General features: G+C 40.1%; 1 protein-coding gene across 1 annotated transcript in view; it reads right to left on the bottom strand.

Moving 5' to 3' along the window:
* Positions 1–21,614, bottom strand: part of si:dkey-288a3.2 (protein phosphatase 1 regulatory subunit 37) — a 46,664-nt gene extending 25,050 nt beyond the window's left edge. Inside the window, exons 1-6 of the mRNA XM_068339265.1 lie at positions 21,473–21,614; positions 20,019–20,119; positions 7,933–7,978; positions 1,402–1,502; positions 1,081–1,200; positions 304–451 (exon numbers count right to left, since the gene is read on the bottom strand). Of these exons, the coding sequence (XP_068195366.1) occupies positions 304–451; positions 1,081–1,200; positions 1,402–1,502; positions 7,933–7,978; positions 20,019–20,119; positions 21,473–21,614 (658 nt within the window). The remainder of the gene's footprint in view (positions 1–303; positions 452–1,080; positions 1,201–1,401; positions 1,503–7,932; positions 7,979–20,018; positions 20,120–21,472) is intronic.
* Between the last annotated feature and the right edge of the window lie 332 nt (positions 21,615–21,946).

Genomic DNA, 21,946 nt, shown 5'->3' with positions numbered 1-21,946 from the left:
AATCTGAGTCAAGACCTACAGAGAGGGTCACAGATCAAAATCTGGTCCTGCTGGCCACAGGACTGACACACACACACACACACACACACACACACACACACACACACACACACACACACACACACACACACACACACACACATTTACAGATGCATGTCGAAATGCAAGCAAAAACACAGCGTGCACAACTTCTAACAACCACATGACCACAAAATAAACATCTCACTATTTAATGATTGTGTGTGTGTGTGTGTGTGTGTGTGTGTGTGTGTGTGTGTGTGTGTGTGTGTGTGTGTGTTTTACCCAGCATGAAGAGCGGCACACCGCTGAGCTGAGCGTTGTGAAGGTGCAACACTTTGAGTCTGCTGGTCGTCAATGCTCTTGATAGAACCTGACCTGGATAGTCAACCAGAGGCACATTACACACATCCAGCCTGGACAGACACACACTCTGACACACACACAAGCAGAAAGACAATGAATACAGATAATATACTAAAAACATCATTTCAGATGTTTAAACAAGTGACGCCTGTCCTGCTGCCAAACACGTCACCTTCATAAAAGCGTTAGTGTTCCACGTCTTTCCAGGCCTGATCTAGATTCAAAGTCATCAGCGACATCAACATCAAAATACCGATTAATTAATCTTTCTGACGTGAGTTCAGAATTACATTATCTCTGACCTGTCTGTCCAGAATGACATCGAAAAATTAAAAATTAAAACCGCATAGAAGAAAGTAAACTTCAACAACTTCAAGATAGCCCATCTGAACGAGTCTTTGGATTTGTGAGATAATCCAAACATAATGTCATGTTTGAGGCATTTTCCTTCAACCAGGCAGTCAGGGTGATAGTTTCTCCTCAAAGCTAATCAGTTATGCCAGCTAATGCTACCTGCGAGTGTGTTCTGATGTGTTTCTGCTCGTGTTCACAGTAGGAGAGCGTCTCACCCTGTTTGCTCTGCCCTGCATCTTCAATCCATGTAATATGCCACAAACTCACTTTCTAGATGTACTGTACATTATCCCCAGGAGAAAACCTACAAGAAAAGATTACTATTCCACCGTGTCAGCCAACCTGCTTTATCAAATGAGCTAGGGCCCTCCAACACGGTGTTTCCATACTCCTGTTGTCAGAAATGTCAAGATGGCTTGTAGATTCATAGTATAAAATCATATCCAGCAAGGACGATGCTCCCTGGAAGAGGAGAAAAATTGTTAAAGGGAGAAAAAAAATGAAGAAAGCAAAGGCCCAAATTTGACAGGAATGTTATGAAGTTCTTTTGGAAGGAAAGAAAAAAATAGCCTCTAATCTGATACAGAGGAAGGCCTGAATATGAAACGGTATTGGGTGTGGAAGATGAATATGAGGAAAATAACATTTGCTCATAAAACTTACATTTTCTTCCAGTTGAGCCGCCTGCAGATTGATGAAATCAAAGTGCAGCGATTTCAGGATGACTTCCAGAGCTTCACAGGAGCGCTGGTCTAATCGCTCACCTTGATAGAAACAAACAATCAAACACAAGATAATTGGGAGGCTGTTTGCTAACAGGCAAAATTGCAGGCTATAAATCCGTTTCTTCTTTCATTTCTTCTTTCTGAAATGAAAATTTCTGCAAAAAATCACGACAAAACAACTTCCATTATTGGCAAAGTTTGTGCGTTTGCGTCAGTTTAATGGAGTTCCGAGACAATCACAAACAGAAATAATGATGAACGCTCACTATTTCATGATTGGACTCGGCATGTCCGTTGATTACTGCTGAATGCAGTAATCAATAAATAAAAGTCTTTCATCCGCCAAATGAAATTCAAAAATGTCTGAATTTATTAGACTTAAAAAGCATAATTTTTTTTCTTTATTTTATATAACAAATGTGTCTCCTAAATTAAGGATTAAGATTAGAATCTGTTTGATTATATTGTAAAATGCATACTTATTACTGAGTTGTATCTGAAGTATTAAAAAGTTAAATCGTAACAAGTTACCGCATTAAAAAGGTTCATGTATTGGCAAAATAATCACACAATAAATAATATGTGATAACATCTTTACTTCTGATTCCATGCTTAATACAGATATTACATATCTGCATATATTAGATTTTAATAATATATTTTGGCAGACCTTTTTTTTATGTCATAGTTTTCTTCTACCTTTAATACGTCAGTTATTGTTGTCTCTTCAGCAATTTCTGCCACATTTTTGCACACTTCCACACTGAAGCACTAAAAGATGAACAGTATATTTAATGAAATTAATTAAATAAAACTACATCTCGAAACTGTTTAAAGCTCGAAACTTCAATTTATGATTCAGAATATTGGTGTTGGCCATTTATTGAATTTTTAGGCTTTTTATCACCTTTTTTGCCAGTTGTGTATCAACAACGGTGAATTTTGATGAGATGAACACAACATACTTTACATGTGTTTTTCTATTTATTTTCATTCACTCTTAGCAAGATTAGAAGTGAGAGACTATCATAGATCATAAATCTGTCACAAATCCCATAAGAAAACATTTATAATTACAGAAAATCTAAATCTAAAAAGTTCTACCAAATGTTCAAACAGGAGATAAAATCTACACAATTTTTACACGTCATGTGGTTAATTCCTCATGTGTGCAGCTCACACCCGTCATAAATGTCTATATGTACATCCACTCACATTTTCTTCTATTGTAAAAATTGCCTGGTGCTCCTTTTTGAACACCACATTCGGCGCCGTTTAAAGCAGGTTGAACTAACAATAAAAGGTTATTTGAAGCATTACAGAACGCTGATTTTTCAGTGGGAATTGTGTCTGCTCCAATTAATGACCGACATCCTTAGAATATCCTCCACAGCACAAACCAATGGCCGGCGTGTTCAAACTGCCGAGCTGCGTTAGCAGTCGTAACGTTTCTTTATTGCTAGAGCTATATTGAGGCGGTGCAGCTGTTCCCGTCTTTAAAAGCAGTTTCACATGGCATCCGCCCACCCTCAGGGGGGGCTGTCTCCTATTGGAGAATGACCTGCAGAAAATTATCAGACACAAAGCTGAGCAGAACTGAGTGGAACCATACTACGTAGTGGAAACGCAGCGTATGGCAGAGCAGTTATTACACCTTATGATGTAATAACCCATCACATAGACGCCAACGACTCGTCTCCCCTGACTGAATTGCTGTTAGATTTACTTGTGCTGTCATTATGACGCAAGTTTATTCACATATATTTTTTACTTAAATCTGGGTTTATACCTGGGATTACTAGAAGCTGATAAGCCCCTTGCTGTGACCCTTTAGTCTGATTGTATCTGGTTCCAAATATCAAATATATCCAGCCTCAGTTGAACTAACTTCATTGAGCAGTTATCCTGTCAAACAGTGACTGATCAAACAGATATGTGACTTTAAAGCTCATCTATTCTATTTTTTGATTTTTTTATTTATTCGCACACACTTTTATGTACCATAATCTAACCACGGTTACGTTTTGGGAGTTTCTGAGAGGAATAGACGATGATTCGCAGAAGATAAAGACATTTCTGAAAGACACAAAAGGTTCCAGGGCCAAAGTAGAACATTTCTTTCCTGACTTAAACATGTTCCTGGATTGTGTCCATCTTTATTTAAAAAATCCATAAGGAAGTGACCAACCAGGTTTTATGAATCAAGAGGTTTTTAGATTGAAGAAACTAATGACAAAAGTTTTTTTAAAAAAAGCACAATTGTGGAAAACGGTTAGTTGTTTTTTGAACATTGCCTACTTTTTAAAAAAACAGTTTTTTAGTTTGATAAATGCTAAAAGGTTAGATGTTTTCTTTATCCAGAAAACACACAGTACTGTTGAAATTCCTACCATTATTTGTTTTTGAGATGTGAATTCCTTTTTTGCGTGAATCTCTTTTGAATCTTGTGTCAACGCGATTATCTTGTATTTTGACTGTTATGAATAAAAGTGATTTTAAAAATCTAAAAAGTCTCTCTCTCACTCTCTCTTTTCGGGTAAATTCTTATCTCCCTGGCTAAGAAGGGTGAATGATAATTACTATCATAATTATTTCCAATATATTTCCCCCCCTGTGTTTTAATAATAATCACTAAACTGAGCCATGTAGAGTGTGTGTGTGTGTGTGTGTGGGGGGGGGGGGGTAGAAGGGAGAGGCATCTGGAATCCCATTTTTCTAATCCGGCCTGTGTCGGAAAGATAATAAAACAGCAACACCCGCAGTCAGATGTCATCAGTGCGTGACGCCAGAGACTCACATAGCATCACACACAACTTTATACTGCTGTTGTATGCGTGTGTGTGTGTGTGTGTGTGTGTGTGTGTGTGTGTGTGTGTGTGTGTGTGTGTGTGTGTGTGTGTGTGTGTGTGTGTGTGTGTGTGTGCTGCTGCTTCTAGACTTGTGACAGCTGGAAAGTCTAAGAAACATTGTAAAGAAACATTTGGTCCAGAGTTCACAGGTGTCGTGCAGGTGGAATGAATGATCTTCAGACCTTGATGAAAAATGGAATCCGGTGTGTAGCTGGAATGTAGCAGTTAAACTACCCCCACCCCTGGAGGAAGGCTCATGAAGTGTGTGTATGCACCAAATAGCAGCTCAGAGTGTGTGGCCTTCTTGGGGTCCCTAAATGGGTAAATGGGGTCCTTCATGGGACCCCTGTAGGGGACTCCATTGTTCTCGTGGGCGACTTCACTGCACATGTCAGTGATGGAGACACCTGGAGGGGCGTGATTGGGAGGAGTGGCCTCCCTGATCTGAACCTGAGCGGTGTTGTGTTGTTGGACGTCAGTCCTAGTCACGGATTGTTCATAACTAACACCGTGTTTGAACACAAGGATGCTCATAAGTGTACCTGGTACCAGAGCACCCTGGGTCGGAGGTCAATGACTGATCTTGTGATCGTATCATCTGACCTTCGACTGTGTGTTTTGGACACTTGGGTGAAGAGAGGGGCAGAGCTGTCAACTTATCACCACTTGGGGGTGGGTTGGGTCCGCTGGTGGGGGGAAACCTTTAGATAGACCTGGTAAGGCCAGTGTGGGTGAGCTGAGAAGGTCTGGAGGAAGACTGTCAGCGAGGCCTTCAACTCCCACCTCCGAAGGAGCTTCTCGTGCATCCCTGTGGAGGCCGGGGGCATCGAAGCTGAATGGTCGACGTTCAAAGCTTCCATTGCTCAAGCTGCAGCTTCGCTGCACGCCCAAAGTGAGAGTTGTGTTCGAGTTCTCAGTGGTAGGTCAGACTTGTTCCAAGTAGCTGATGGCTTTCACCAGGGCTACACTTTTTCACCCATTCTGTTCCTGAATTTCATGGACAGGATATCGAGGTGTAGTCTTGCAGTTTGGTGGTCTGAGGATTGCATCGGTGCTTTTTGCAGCTGATGTGGTCCCGTCATTGGCCTGTGACCTGCAACACTCACTGGTCCGGTTTAAGGATCAGCACCTCCAAATCTGAGGTCATAGTTCTTAGCAGGAGGCCAGTGGACTGCCTCCTCCGAGTGGGGGATGAGGCTCTGCCTCAAGGGAAAGACTTTAAGTGTCTCAGGGTCTGTTCATGAGTGAGGGAACAATGGATCATGAGACTGAACGGAGATTGGACTGGTGGGCGGCAGTGTCTCAGCGGTAAAGCAGGTCGTCCTATGATCTAAGATCGGCGGTTCGATTCCCGCTCCCGCCCAGCCACCCGGAGTGTGAGCTGACAGTAGGAGGTGTCAGTTCACCTCAAGAGCACTGCTGAGGCGCCCTTGAGCAAGTATCAGACAAGTATACAAAATGAAAAAAAAAAGAAAATAAAAAAATTGGGACAGAAGGAGCAGTGTTGCAGCTGCTTTATCGTGCTGCTGCAACAAAGAGGGCCAGGAGGTAAAGCTCTCCATCTACCGTTAATTCCGTATAATTCAATCCGACAAATTGTACTTGTCCCCAGGGGACAATTGAATTCACATAAAGCAGCATTATTGGTGCAAAAGAAAACACGTCATCACTGCTCTTTACGTTGGCCGGTCAACCACACGAGCAGCATTAGATCTTTGTTCCTATTTCTATTTCCTATTTGTTGTGTTCCTGTTTCTCAGGTGGGAAAATTTTGTCTCCCTTCGACATAGGGTGAGAAACATGGCTATTTGTGAGAGTACAGCCAGAAAGGAGTAGAAAGGAGTCAGCTGAGGTGGTCGGGGCATCTGGTGATGATGCCATCAGGTGTTTGTGGAATGTCCCACTGGGAGGAGACCTCAGGGCAGACCAACAAACAGGTGGAAGGATTACAACTCAAGGCTCAGGAACAGGCTCCAAAACAAGCTCGGATACAGGACCCGGTCCGGGCTTTGAAACAGGATCAGGATCAGGCTCGGGTTTAGGCTAGGGATCAGGATCAAAAACAGGTTTGGGTCCCAGCTCTGACTGAGCTGCTCTCAGACGGTAGAGCAGACTGTAGGAGCACCGGTGGTTACGTAGAAAAACATGAGGAACTTTCAACAATTCTATTAATAAAGTCTGACTGACTGACTGATCTCAGTATTTCTAACTATTTGGCGTCAGAAATAACCCACTTTAAACTGAATTGGTCTAAAAACCCCATTGTGCTGTCATCTGGAATCTAGTGACGGTCCATTCTATTAGTCTGTGGAAACACACGGAGAAACTGGACTAAAGGTGAATAAAGACCCTGAGAGATGAACTTACAGCCTTTTCTGAAATTTCAAACAGTCACTGCTAGACAAAGGTGCCAACGGGTGTGCTGCATTGATTTACAAATGTAGTTGATAGCTCTGGGGGGGCGGAGGGGCGCATTCAGGCTTGTGTATTCTGTCTGCAGCGACGTGCAGTGAGATTCACGGCGGTGAGACACCGACGTTAGAGTCAGTTCTAGGAGTAAAACAGCGTCACGTTTGACAGTAAATTATCAGCCTGACATTAAAACTAGTTAAAAATTGTTGAGGACACAAAGCAGCAAATAGCTGCACCTCACCTCCGACTGGACTACCGATCGATCGAAACAATATTTAATTAATAAACGAAGACGAACGACGGAGCTTAAATATCTGCTTCTAACTTCCGATCAGGAAATAATCCGCTCTGTTGGCACTGACTGCACTCGTAATGAATTAAACCAGTTTTTAATGTCAGGTTTTTTAATATGCGTGTTGACTTCTTTCTAAGATGGCAAAGTGATCAAGTGATCAGGTTTCCTTGATGAGGCTCAGAATGTCTTATTGACATAACAATAGGGGCCATTCAGAGGTAGTCAGGAAGTCATGAATGCAATCATGACTGTCTGAGCAGCGCGGCTCCATCTAGTGGACGGATTGCGAAGCTACAGCCGCTGTGGTTTATCAAATACATTTTATTTATTTTTTATTGTGTGCGCCTTATAATCCGGTGTCCCTTATATATGAAATAAATTATAAAACAAACAAATTATTGAGGGTGCGCCTTATAGTCCAGTGCGCCTTATAGTGCGGAAAATACTGTAATTAAGTAATTTGTGATGTGTTGTAGAATGTTAGTTTATTTGATAGGGATATTTTGTATTTATAACACAATGTACTTTAGTCTATGCAGGATGTTTTGTATTTGTAAAGTACACAGTTATGGGGAAAAAGTGGAATATTTGTTGTTATAGTTTGCAAGTTTTGGAACAGGACTTATTTTCAACCAATAATCCATTTATTCCCAGCGTCTCCTGTTAATTCATAAATACCACAGTTTTATTATTTTGATTTTTCTTCTTTTCAGAAAAGTTATAAAAGCTGTAGTACATTATTAGTACTATATAACAGTATTTAAGATGGATACTTTTGATCTGTAATCAATATTGTTACTACTGACAATGTGACCAAATGGGTGAAACAGTATAAAATCCTTCAGTGTCTCATGGATGTCACATAAAGTCTTCTATCATATCTAATAATGAGGAAGAGGAGCGCTGAGCTTACCTTTGAGATCCAGACATTTCACACCGCCACCTACACACACACCCTGCTGAGAGGGAGACAGGGAAAAAAGTAGAAGCAGGAGGTGTGATGAGAAGGCGTGAACACACACACACACACACACACACACACACACACACACACACACACACACACACACACACTTGGCAGCCGACAGCAGTGCACCATCCTCCCTCCCCAGCCTCTCCATCCACGCTACACAGTCCCGGTTTCATCAGGGAGGCTTATTGGACGCCAGAGCATGAATTATGAATTTCACACGGTTTACCGCCGTGGCTGATGGTGACACGGCGTCCTAATTAACCAGTGTATAATAATTAGAAACAGCTGGTCATCAGTTGATGTGTTCATTTGCCAGAACCAGTATTCCACATACATCCAATTTGACAGCATCAATCACCGGAGATGGCAGATTTGTTCGGATGGAAGGGTTTTTTTTTTGTTTTTTTGTTTCTCTACTGACACACACAATAGGGAAAGGGTTGAGATTTTTATAGATGACAGTAAAATGAGATTCCCTGACACGCCCTTCAAATGTTCACCTGGAACACGATGGAGGTTCCTGTTTGATACACAAAGTCTATTTATGTCGATGTTTAAAAGCAGGGAGGGATCTGAAATGTATGTTCATCGGTTCGTCTTGGCTCAGCAGAGGGTTGCTGAATGACATTCACTGACTCATATTTAATGTTTAGGTTAAGACTGAACACTCATTTGAATAATCCTTCAGAGGAATCATCATGGAGGGAGCAAAATGTCAGAAATTCACCCTATTTTCCTCAGTTTGTTTTTTGGTACAAGAACACCGTACCTACAACATTTAGTTTAGCTGGGTTTTGCACTTTTGCTATTTTTACTTACTAGATGTGGTGGATCCACAGCATTACTGGGGTTTTAACATAATTCAGCCATAACAATTTATGTCAAGATTCTTGCCATATGTTGGTATGTCAGGTATAAGCAGTATAGACAACATCTATGGGCCATAATGCCATTAAGATCTACTGGAAAACATTTACCAACGCTATAACAATACTGACGTTTCTTATTGAAAACCGAAGAAAAATGTCATTTTTTAAATTTCATTTTTATTGAAACAGATTGTATGGTCTTCTGTTGTGTTTGATCAAAATGTTGTGCACACTCCCTTTAGAGTTGTAGGTACAGAAACATTTAAAAAAAAAAAAAAAAACTTAACACAGTGTCGCTGGGCATTTCCAAACACACGTTCATCATTTATTTATTTTGTAAATGATAGAATCCCTGTAACTTCTTCATAATTGTCACATTTTCTGCCCTTCAGCGCGTCGTCTCCTGTCTTTATATTTAGATTTGTCTGTTTTTAGAAGAGGAAATGAGACAGTTGGTTGTTACATCATGGATTCACATTAGCTATGTGTTCACTGTGGCTAATATTATATTGAATAATTACACACACACACACACACACACACACACACACACACACACACACACACACGCACACACACACACACACACACACACATGAAAATAATAACAACTGTAATTTGTAGCAATTTAGTTTCTTCATGATGAATTGTTACAACATTACAGTTGATAATATATTTTTTGGTATTTCTTTTTTCTAGTTAACACCATTGAAGCGTTTTAGGGCCAGGTTGTTCCGAGGGCCACAGAATGTGCCGTCCCTTCATTCAGCTTTTGTTGGTCCAGACAGACTCAAGTTGCTTGAATACTGTTTTAGTGTCGTATATTTCTTTTCCAAAATGTACAAATTACAATCATTTAAGCGCATTCACATATTACTGTTTCATTACTTGTTTTTAATTTGACCCATCTATCTTTTATTATCTGTATGATTTATTTTTTTATCCTTCAATTTTTACAAGATTGGGAAAAAGTGCCATCAATGTGAAAAAAAAAAAAAAAAAATAGAATAACTGAATTATCAAATGAATTCTTTATTCAGAATTATCAGGTGAAAAAAAATCAGTTATGAAATGTGTAATTTTTTTCTCATTTTTTAAATGTAATAATTCTAATAACTTTTGGAATATCGGTGCACGTTCCTCCAACTCTTTCAGTTGGAATTTGTTTTTGTGAATAAGTGTGTGTCCACATATTATTCACTCCTGCAGCTCACACTCGTGTGCACGTACTGTCTGAAACACTGACTGATATTCTGTTCTGGCCCACACTGACTGAAACTACAGCTTCACTCTCGTAACCTGATTGGTAGATTAACTCTTCCTCACGGTCGCCATCACCACCGCCAGGAGGAAAAGCTGTGAATCACCCCCATCCCTCCCCTCACACTTGTCTTTTTTTTTTTTTAACCAGTGAGTATTCTAGTAAATACATTTACAGTTTTATTTATATCATATTCACCAACAAATGCAAAATCAGTTTAGGAATATTTATACAGTTGGAAGATAAAATGAGTTTTTAATCCATCAGTTTTTCTTCTTTACAGATTGATGCAGATGCTTGCATTTTTTTTTTTAATGTTAATCAGTTCTCCTGATTTAAAGCTGTTAAAGAGTCTAATTTATCTGCTGGCTGTGTGCCACTAATAGCTCTGCTTCCCCCGCTGTAATGCTACATCAGATTCTGTTCAGCTCTTTATTTGATTTACCGTAAATATGTGTCGAATTTTAAATAGTCAGAAGTGGGATCCAAACGGCTCTTATAAGAGTGTATTCTTTTTTTTTTAAACCAGGGTGAGAGGAAGCATTTCAGGTAAGACTTTCCTGCTTTGCTTTGTTTATTTTACTGGTTGCGTCCACTTTGCTCTGACTTTTTATGCATTTCTTTCATTTCTGTTTATTTCTGAAAGAAAGGTGTGGTAACGCGTGGCTGATGACGGATCCCAAAACTCATTTGTTTGAATGAACAATGAACAATACTTGAAAAAGAATGCACCCATACCATACTCCCAAAGACACACACACACAAAGAATGAGGAAAAAACACACAAGCAGCAGTTCTTCCTCACAAGAAATACAGTGGCGGCTGTTTTTTCATCTTAATGAATTTCTGAACTTGTTCGCTTCCCTCTCTGCTCGCCGCCGCCTCACACTGAAGACAGGAACTGAAGGCGTCAGTTGCCAAATCTATTGATGTGTCAGGAGGGAGAGACGACAAAATGGAGTGAAAAAAAGAAGAAAAAAACCCCGGTCTCTCCCTCACACACACACACACACACACACACACACACGCACGCAGGCACACACACACACACACACACACACACACACACACACACACACACACACACACACACACACACACACACACACACAGAGGCCGGATTTGGTTTCCAAACTTGACTTCCACAGAAGTCATCTCTGGTGCATTCACTGCTCTTCACTTATCCGCCTAAAGCTGCTCTGCTTCTCCGGGAGGCTTTGAATTAAAAATTGTTTAAGTGCAGTATTATTCTCTTTAGCCCATTTAATTAAATATATATATATATATATATATATATATATATATATATATATATATATATATATATATATATATGTATATATGTGTGTGTGTGTGTGTGTGTGTGTGTGTGTGTGTGTGTGTGTGTGTGTGTGTGTGTGCATGTTTGTGTTTTTTTTAACAATGCTTTCGAACTAAAAATAACCCCTTGCGTTTTTCCTTTCAGCATCTTTTTTTTCTCCTTCTGAAATAAAAGATAAATTATTTAAAATAACACAACCTTTTATCTCACACCCTTTGAAGGCAGCAAATTAAAAATGTAAATTGTGAGCTAATTAATATGCAAATGTATTCATTCACCGTTAACAATTAGCAATTAAAGCGGCAGTGTCTAGAAAGAGCACGGGCAAAAATTAGCAACTTCATTTATCATTAAAAAGGAGATGTAAAAACGAACATAAAATTCTAATTGACTTTCACAGTATTTCCCTCTGTCGGTGCCTTTGTTCAACTGTGCTGCTTTTGAAATACATGACAGTATACATTTAGTGACTTAATTAACGCTGTTTTGAGTAAAATATACAATTCCTTCAATGTCTGATGTCAAAAATAGCATCTAAAAGGTAAATGTGTTGAATCGATGTCTGAGCCTGTGATACGGCTTCAGACTGGGTGTGTCTTTTACGTTTTACTCTCAGTTTAGTTTAACATTTCATTCCTGATAGTATTCTATTTTGAAACAGCTTTAATAGTATAACAATACAAATAAATGTTAAAAAATAGCAAAGAAATGTGTATGCTAAAGGAACTTTTCTGTGTGTGGGTAATGTGGCCCACGTGAAGTCTTCACAGCCCAATAACTTCAGCGTTTACCACAGCCTGTGGAGGGACTCTGGGTCTGTTCATTGGCACAAACACTGGATTTAATCAATCTTAATTTAAGCCTTTAAAATTAAATCATTTATACAAGACAGAAAATAGAAAGAGGCAGCACGTTGTTGAGCTGTTCCCTCACTGCTGGAATGACCTGGGTTGAAATCCATCGCAGGTTTTGTGTTTGTTGGGAACAAAGAGGTGAATCTCCAATGACTCTACTTTCATATATTAATTTTCAATGAAATGAATGAATGAAAACAGAAATCTAAATGCTCAAACAGCTACAGAAAACCATGTAAATAACTAGCAAACCGAGAATAAATCAAATGAAAGGTGGTACCGCCAGTTGGACAGTCTCTTTATGAGAATGAAGTCATCGTAAAATCAATGTACAGACAGACGTCCACTCACAGGGGGCAGGTTGAGGATCTAGAAGTGATTTTACTCTGATATTTTCTGGTTTTTGAAATAGATTTGAAACATTAAAATCACATGGGGGTTGTTTCATGGCTTATTTATTACTCTTTCTATTTGGTGTTGGTACTTCTTACTGTGTGCTGGTGCTTCCTGTGTGCTTTTTCTGTTTGTTTTGTTTCTATTTTTTTGTGTGTGTACTCACTGTGGTGTGTGTAGTGCGACGGAGAACTTAACTTCCCTGACGGAACCTTCTTAAGGGATCAGTAAAGTTCTACTCTACTCTCTACATACGACGGAATCAGAACGTTTTTATCAGGACTATTTAGTTGTTGGCATTAGTAACGTTGCATACATTCACCCAACAGCACTTTAAGAACAATCAATCAGTCAATCAATCAATCAATCAATCAATCAATCAATCAATCAATCAACTTGACGCATAATGACTTAACTCCCCATCCTCTGACGTGCTCGGCTGGTTTTTAGCCTCCCTGTTCGTGCTCCACACACGTGAAACCACCAAACTCCTGCTCCCTAAATGTTCAGTCCTTTCATACTGATCTTCTTAGCTGCGTTAACACCCCATAATAATGACCTCGATTTTTTAACTCAAGAAAAAAGCAGAGTCTTTGTCGGATTTCAAGCATTTTCCTCGGGAAAGAGGCAGAAAGACTCCAAGACACACCTGAGCAGAATGAAACCTGTTTGGATGAAGTCTACATGCTGACGTGACTGAGGGTAAACCGATACAGGTTTGTGTTAGAAACCCTGTAAACACACCAAAGACAGGGAGAGGCAACATACAGCTATAAAGGCACAACCTGACAACATGACTGATTTTGATGGTGGTCTAGAGTCTTCATGTGTTGGTTCTGTGACGGCTTTGGTCTGAGCTTCACCACTGAATGAGCCCTCAGTGATTCCAATTCTGGAATATTATCCTATTCACACAAGCAACTCGTATTACTTGTGTGACCAGCCACCCATGCAAATTCAATTCAGCCTAATAGTGTACCCCCAATAGTGAATCGCACACGCCGTTCAGTTTAACTGCAACCGCTCTGAATTCAATTAGAGGCAGAAAATGTAAAATAGACTCTTTTTACAACGTAGATGAGTTTTTATCCTTTTCCACTTGTGCATGCTGTTTCCCAAATGGCATTAAAGCAAAACTGTGTAAAACTACAATGAAGATACTGTAGAGTCAATGTATTTTAAGTAAAGCATGTTGTGTCAGACAGCGTGGGTGTGTGAATGACAGACTGGAGTGTGTTAGCAGCGGGTCCTGTGGTGCCCATTCTCCTCGCTCCTCTTTATGATGATGATGGCGGTGGCTGCTACTGTACAGCGTTTCAAAATGTGCCACTTACCGCCCTGTTATCACCGTCGCGGCCTGTAATGAGAGGAGCAACATATGTCCAGTCCCCCTGCTGTTCTCTGATAAGCGCTAACATTCAGACACATACACACACACACACACACACACACACACACACACTCCTCCTCCCCAGCTTTAATTTTGCATGCAAATCCTTCGAACAACCACGTAGAAAAAAAGTGATATTTAACGCACTGCAGACTATTCCGGATTGGGGGTGTGATAAGAATCAGCATACATTTCATTAAAAAAAAAATCCTTTTAGAATTATAAAGACAAGGATATAGCATTCTGTGTATATGTGTGTGTTTCTGGGAGGTGATATAATAATGTAGTTGCATTGCGACATTAATGCTAATTAAAAGAGCTGAGAAAGCATTAATGCGCTGTAAAAAAATAAATTCTCATGCCCCCCCCCCCGCTTTCTCAAGAGCGGTTTAGCTGTTTATCTCATGATAATAACATTTGTGAGAATTGAATCTGACCCTATGAATTTAAAAGAGGCATATTGTCATGTTAGGCCAGCTGTGGGACATGTAATGAAAGTTAAGTTGTAGTAATTGATTTCTTTTCAGTCCACTCAACTGAATAATCTGCAAAGAGAACGAACACTAAGATATTCTTTAAAAGACATGCCAGCACGCAACTAATTACTGGCTTATTCTCCAAATGGAGTCCTTTAGTGTTTGGGGAGTTGGGAAATACTTCACTTAAAACTTAGACACAACCGCTGTTTGCTTGTACATAAATCAATGAATAAATCAGCATTAACACAACACGAATGGCAGAACATTCAGATAATCCATCTTTGTAAGATATGTTGAATACATTTACAAATGCTTTTCAGCACATACAGTATACATTCTATTTGTTTCTTTCAATTCTGTTAAGGTGCAGATGTGTCATGCAACCCTTTGATGAATGGACTGCAGTAAACTCAATTAAAATATTTTCCCCAAAAGTTTATTGACTGTTCTCTATAGGCCTCTCTAAAATGTATTCTCTTTTAGCATAGATTTACCTCGCTCTCTCTCTGACTGATCAAAATGGCTTAGAATGAGTGTGTTTGTAGGAATTACAACATCTCAAATAATTTCTCAGATTTATTTTATTCTTTATCTTGTTTTCATTAGATTGAGATCGATTTCTCTCAAGAAGGATCAAATAAAATTTACCTGCATTCACTTCAGTAACCAGGGCACAACCATGCGTGTAACATGTGTAACATACAGTTACAGGTGGAACCTCTTGGAATATTTCGTAAGAGGTTAAGTGAAATGAAGGCAATGCAGCAGCTTGAAGTGAACACTCATTTAAAACACAAAATATTGATTCGTCAATTGATTAATAAATCTGAACAATGTATCTCTCTCTCTCTCTTGATGAGCCCAACCTTTAGCAACAAATGAATCAGCTGCTGATGTGATCTCAGTTATCATTCCTTCATTTGTTCATTTTCAACCACTCATCCACATCCGAGTCACAGGGGAATGTTTGAGAAGGAAGGCCCAGACACTTCCATCAACTCCTTTGGGGGGGGATCCCACGGTGCTTTTCAGCGAGTCCTGGGTCTGCCTCTGGGTCTCCTCCCACACTGACATGTCCTCCTCCCTTGGAAGATGTCCAGGGGGTATCCTGACCAGCTGGCTCCACTCCATGCGGAGGAGCTCCTTGAGCCTGTCCCGGATGTTTGAGCTCCTCCCCCATCTCTAATCAAAGCTACTCTTTGCTCATGATTTTATACTTTCAGTCTTTACCCAGAGCTCATGATTATAGGTGAGAGATGGAACGTAGACAGAACAGTAATTGCATTGTGGCTCATTTCTCTTCGTCACCATGGACTGGTAGAGCGACTGCATCACTGTTGACGCCGCACTCATCCACCTGTCTATTTAACATTCCATTTTTCCTTCAATTGAGAATAAGAGATACTTAACGTCTCCTCTTGAGGGAGGGACTCCTCTCCAACCCGAAGAGGGCACTCCATCCTTAAGCACTGAGAATCATGGTGTCAGATTTAGAGGTGGTGATCTTCATCCTGACCACTGCAAACTGCTTCAGTGTGAGCTGGAGGTCAGTGTTCAGTAAGACCAGTGGGACCAGGTCATCTGCAAAAAGCAGACATGGAATCCTAAAACTACTGAACTCGACACCTTCCACCACTTGGTTGTGCTTAGAGATTCTGACCATAAAGGTTATGAAGAGATCCTATGACAAGGGGCAACTCTGGTAGAGTTCGACCACAACTGGAAAGTCTGACTTCTGGCAACGCAAACTACACTTTGACTCTGTGAATGCAGACACTGGACACACCCAATACTCCTGAAGTAGCCACCATAGAATGCCTCAGTGGACATGGTCATAAGACTTCTCCAGGTCCACAAAGCTCATGTGAATTTATTGGACAAACTCTCATGCTCCCTCCATACATCTACCCCAGAGGCGTGCTACTGCAGAACTGTTTTTTGGATTTTCCCCTCAAAATATGTTGAATGTTTGCCAGAAACTCTTCAGGGCTAACTGAAAGTTGTCTTCCATGGTTTTGCCAAACCTTAGCCATGACCAGATACCATGACAGCTCGAAGGTGGTCATCGCTTTGCCTACCTTTACTCATCAGTCGCGTCTAGACTCCCACAGGCCAACCGTACCCAGTAAAACTCTTTCTTCATTGTGACAGCATCCCTCATCTCTGGTCCAGGTTTGGGTATTGTGGCCACAACCAGCACTAATCTTGGAACCACAGCTCCAAACAACCAACTTGGTAATGGCAACACTGAAAACAGTGCACTGAAATTCCATTTCCTTTGCCACCCCCAGAATGTTATCAAGGATTTGACTGGGTGCTCATCCAGACGTTTTTCACTCACCATTTGTTTGGGCCTCCTACTTTTCTCCGGCATCTTTCCCCACCGCCTGATCCAACTCACTAACAGGTGGTGACTGGTTGAGAGCTTGGCGCCTCTCTTTACCCTAGAGTCCAGAACGTATGACTGTAAATCAACTGATACAACTACAAAGTCAATTATTGACCTATGACCTCTTATGATAAACAGTGATGACAACAGAAGTTAAAAACTGAACTCAGAGTCAGACCGGGAAGTCTGTCCCACCAAATCATGCCCCTCCAGATTATGCTGTCATTGTCCATGTGACCATTGAAGTCCCCCTGCAGAAGAATGGAGTCCCCTGAGGGAATACTTTCCAGCACCTGTCCCAAAGACTCCAGAAATGATGGGTTCCTCTGAACTGCTGTTTGGTGCTTATGTGCAGACAACAGTCAAAACTCATTCATGACCTGATGGTGCAGGGAAACAGGACTTTCATTTCCTTTTCTGTCCAGACCCAAAACTGTGTGTAGGGGTGACACCAACTGTCACTAGTTGGTTTCTCAATCTCTCGAAAAACCTTGGGACCTCATCCACCATCATTAGCTTCAGTAACAGGGGATGGGACAAAGGCACCTGCCTTTTACTGCTGCCCAATCCACATCGCACAGGAACCCTGCAGCTTCTTCTGTGCATGGTGGGCCCACGGGAGGGAATTCCTATGTCCATGTTTCGCAGCTGAGCCCTGCTAGATCCCATAGATAAAGACTCAGTCACTAGGCGTTTGCTGATGGACCTCTGCCCTGGGCTTGGCTCCAGGGAAGGGCCCTGGTATCCCTCCAGGCTACGACTGATTAGTTTGAATATTTTTCATCAGGGATGTTTCCAAAAACACTTTGTCAAACCCTTCTCTTGGAGTCCCTTTGCCATGAGAGACCCTACAATGGGTAAAATGAAATTGGAAAGTACCCCAGACAACACTGCTCCTAGGATTATTATGGTAATCAACTCCCTCCACCATGGTAAGGTGGCGATTGACGGAAGGGGATAGGGGTATCACTCCTATCCAGTTAAGGTATTTCCTCAAACCATTAACCCATATAGAGAGACCCTGATGATCTCAGTGACTTTCCCAATTATTTCTTTATCAGCAGTGAGCCAAATGGAGTAAGATGCTAACTGAAAACATAGCTCTCTCACTGGTTCTAATCTATTAGCCATTGCTTGAAGATGTCATGAACAGCTATACTACTTTATCCACTTACAAAATTTCAAAGGAGTGCAAAGGGCCCAAGGGTGCAATAAAAAAAAACAGCTTTGAATAGTTTTCTACGCTCACCCTTGGGGGAGTCTCCCCTTGCCTTAAAAGACCTAATTTAGAAATTTGCTCTTTAGGCGCTTGCCTTTTCATTTTGCATCATATTATTATAGATTTATTCACATGCAGCCCTTTTCGTCTAAATTTGCCCCTCTTAGCTAATGCTTAACCATACAGATTTTTTCTCTTTCAGGAGGACCACCTACACTCGTTTTCACTGCGCTAGGTTCATTAACACCTCGGAGATAATACGGCCGCTGTATGCTTAATATAAGCGCTGCTAAGTCTTTAATTTTCCACAAATAATTCCCCTTGATCTCAAGTTAAATTTATGCAGTGTCTGTGTGTGTGTGTGTGTGTGTGTGTGTGTGTGTGTGTGTGTGTGTGTGTGTGTGTGTGTGTGTGTGTGTGTGTGTTTACTAATCCAAGAGTTTGTGTATAAAATTGGTTATGAATTGCAGACTACGTGCTGGCATGGAGGCTAAGAGAAAATATGTTAGTTTATGAGTGAGGTGAGAATGTGTGTCTTTGTCTGAGAAAGAACTTTTTGGAAGCTTGCACGAAAGGCAAGAGTGATTGTGATATAAATGTGTGAAAACACAACTTCAATTCCAAAAAGATAGGGATGCACATTGACATGCAGCTACAAACTGCATGCTAAGTGATCCTGACTCTATGTTCTAATATCTTACAAAGTAGGAGATGTACTCCTTAATGAAGGTGACCACTTATTTATTCTAAATGTGTGTAGAAATACAGTAACTTAGCTAGAAAGACTCAGTGACTTTGAAAATAGTACACTGAGGAGCACGGGCCATACTGATAAATATTGCAGTCTGAAGTTATTCCAAATAGCTATAATATCCTATCTTTGCTTAATAGTGAATTCCTATGGGGACAAATAAAATAACAATAATACTACTCATGAAAAGTCCTACTCATGCAGCCTGAAGCAATGAAACATAATGAAACCACTTCTAACTTGTGTAGCAGATGTTTCCTTCAGAATCCCAGTTGTTAGTCGATCTAAATCTGTCGCTGCCTGGATGTCAATCAGAGGTGATGTTTTCACTCAGATCCATTGTCTTAAACATTGTCTTTTTCAAAATTTTCCCTAATTGTTCTTCAACTAATTCATAAATGAGTACAATTTCACAACAGTTCATGGAGTTTTCATGACATGAGAGTGAAATGACTGAGTAGGGGTAATGGGGCAATGCTTTTGAAAGCCAAAATGAAAATAGAGTGATCTAAAGATATCTGAGGGATAACTTAGTGTGTTTTGTGTGTTCTTACTAACAGTTTAATGCATGTTTGAAATAATTTAATAAACGTAATCGAAAAAATATCCACACCAGTGGAGTTCTGCAAATCCCAACTTTCCATAGTATCTTACTTCAAGTCTTGCAAACAAACACAAAAATCATTGTTCGCACCACATCACGGTTTTTAAGTTACAATGCAGTACATTTCTTGGCTCATAATAAAACAAGGGAGAAAGAAAGACACTTACTGTACATCCAAGACTTATTGGACACTTAAATTTTAAGTAACTTTTGACGATGGTCTTGATTGAGAACAATATTCACGTTGTCCAACGTTAAAGTAAATACTCTGAACATCACAAAACCTTCTGCTGATGAAGGTAATAAGACACACACACACACACACACACACACACACACACACACACACACACACACACACACACACACACACACACACACACACACACACACCGGTATCCACTGCTTTCGGCTGCACCAACAGACACACACACACAGTTCCCACTGATCAGCTCACTGCTGTTGGGGTGACCTGATCAGAGGTCCTCTGGGGTACCTGGAGCTGCTGCAGGACGCCGGCTCTGGGATGGATCTGGAGTTTGCTGCAGCTCTGCTGGTAGGCCACCATCACGTCTGCCAGGGTGACGCCATCATCAGCTACAACACAGGAACACACTAAGTCACTACCACTGGACTGAGATGTGTGTGTGTATGTGTGTAAGGTTCTTTTTGATGTAAGATTTTGTATGTGTTTGTCTATACAGTTGTGTCTACATGTCTCTTGGCCCTGAACCCTACCTGTATATCCCTTCCTGCTGTATTTATTTATTATGAATGCTGTATTCTTGTGTAATGTACAGTATATGTTGTATGAATGTATTTTATTGAGTAGAGGTAAATAATTTCCTCTCGAGATTATTAAAATATTCTTCATATTCATCTTCAGTCAAAGGAACTACAACCATTTGGGACCAGATGTAACAATTTTTATAAAATTTGTATTTACGGTATTTAGAATTTTACAGCATTTAGATTTTTGTGTATGATTGAGAATCTGGGCTAAATTTAAGATATTTTTGATTATATACATTAAAGTTTAGCAATTACAAAACAAGGACAACAGACCCGAACAGCATTCAGAATTACGTATTAATGTATTCTCTGTATATATTAGGTTCAAGAGTATAAGGTCAGATTAAGTATATTGTGTTAATATAGTGGGTCTAACCCAGAGTACATTATCCAGATTATTTTACATCGCAGACTCAAATATGTCCTGGTCCAGTGTGATTTCCTACCCTCCAATGTAGACATGAAAATTTTTCTCTTTGTCTTTCACAGCGATTAGTTAACTAAAAAATTTGTTGCATAGTTTTCTAATGTCTAATTCTATAGTACCCAAAAACCATCAGAGCTTTTATCATTGAACATATTAAAGAAGAGTGTTCCATATGAATGATTTTATTTTGAAACTACTATTCGTCTGTCATTGATGTGCATCCTTGCTTCCCTCAAGCGGTCCAGTTTTTTGAGCAGGAACTTGTTCTGACTGGTGTGTTCCTGAGCTGTCCATCGTACCAGGGGAGTAACCAGGACACAAGAAAGAAGACCTTAAATAAATCATACCTACACACACATGCACACAAATTCGTACATACATAGATACATACATACATACATACATACATACATACATACATACATACATACATACATACATACATACATACATACATACTGTACATACATACAAACATTCATACAGTAGATATCCAATAAATACAAAATCAGCAAGAATCTACAGTAGAATCAAAGAAAAAAATGTTTACTATGAAAACTCAACTAAATAAAGCTATATTTAATTTCAGAAGTTTGAAGTGGAACATTTTCCACAACATAAGACAATGTTACAACCTATAATATAAGGAAGTAGTTCAAAAGTACTTGTAACTTATCAACCAAATGTGAATAAATATCTTTATGATGTCCAAACAATAAATCAGCGAATACCTGTTCTGTCAGCATTCCTGTGCTCAGCAAAGCCTGATACGATGTTGTCATCTGGGGGAAAGGACACGTGTTTTCCTTCTTTCTTTCTCTTCTGCTCCTTCTGGTTTGGTTCTTCCATGAGTCTGCTGGTCTCAGTCGTCATCTTCTCAGGACTCCATCATGGAAATTTCAATTGAACTTTGAAAGCAGAGGGTCATCACCACCTGTCCACAGCCTCACCTGTAGAAGCCATTGCAAAACTAAATGAAATAATACTCATTTAAAATGACAGCAGGAATATGTGCAGCAAATATTTAAACCTTTTGCACACTTGGACAAGAAGTGCAGCTGTCTTCACTCTGGCAGGACCTTAAACAACAATATCTTATTCATGAGTTGAACATCAGCCAACTACTGAAACCAAATATATCTAGATCAAATGACAGAACAGGTTCGTCTCAATTAAATACCAAAGAGGGATGAGGCATGGACCAA

The sequence above is a fragment of the Antennarius striatus genome, chromosome 17 (assembly GCF_040054535.1).
Source record: "Antennarius striatus isolate MH-2024 chromosome 17, ASM4005453v1, whole genome shotgun sequence".
Classification (NCBI taxonomy): Eukaryota; Metazoa; Chordata; class Actinopteri; order Lophiiformes; family Antennariidae; genus Antennarius; species Antennarius striatus.
The sequence above is the reverse complement of the archived record's forward strand: the minus strand, read 5'-3'. Positions and strand labels throughout refer to the sequence as shown.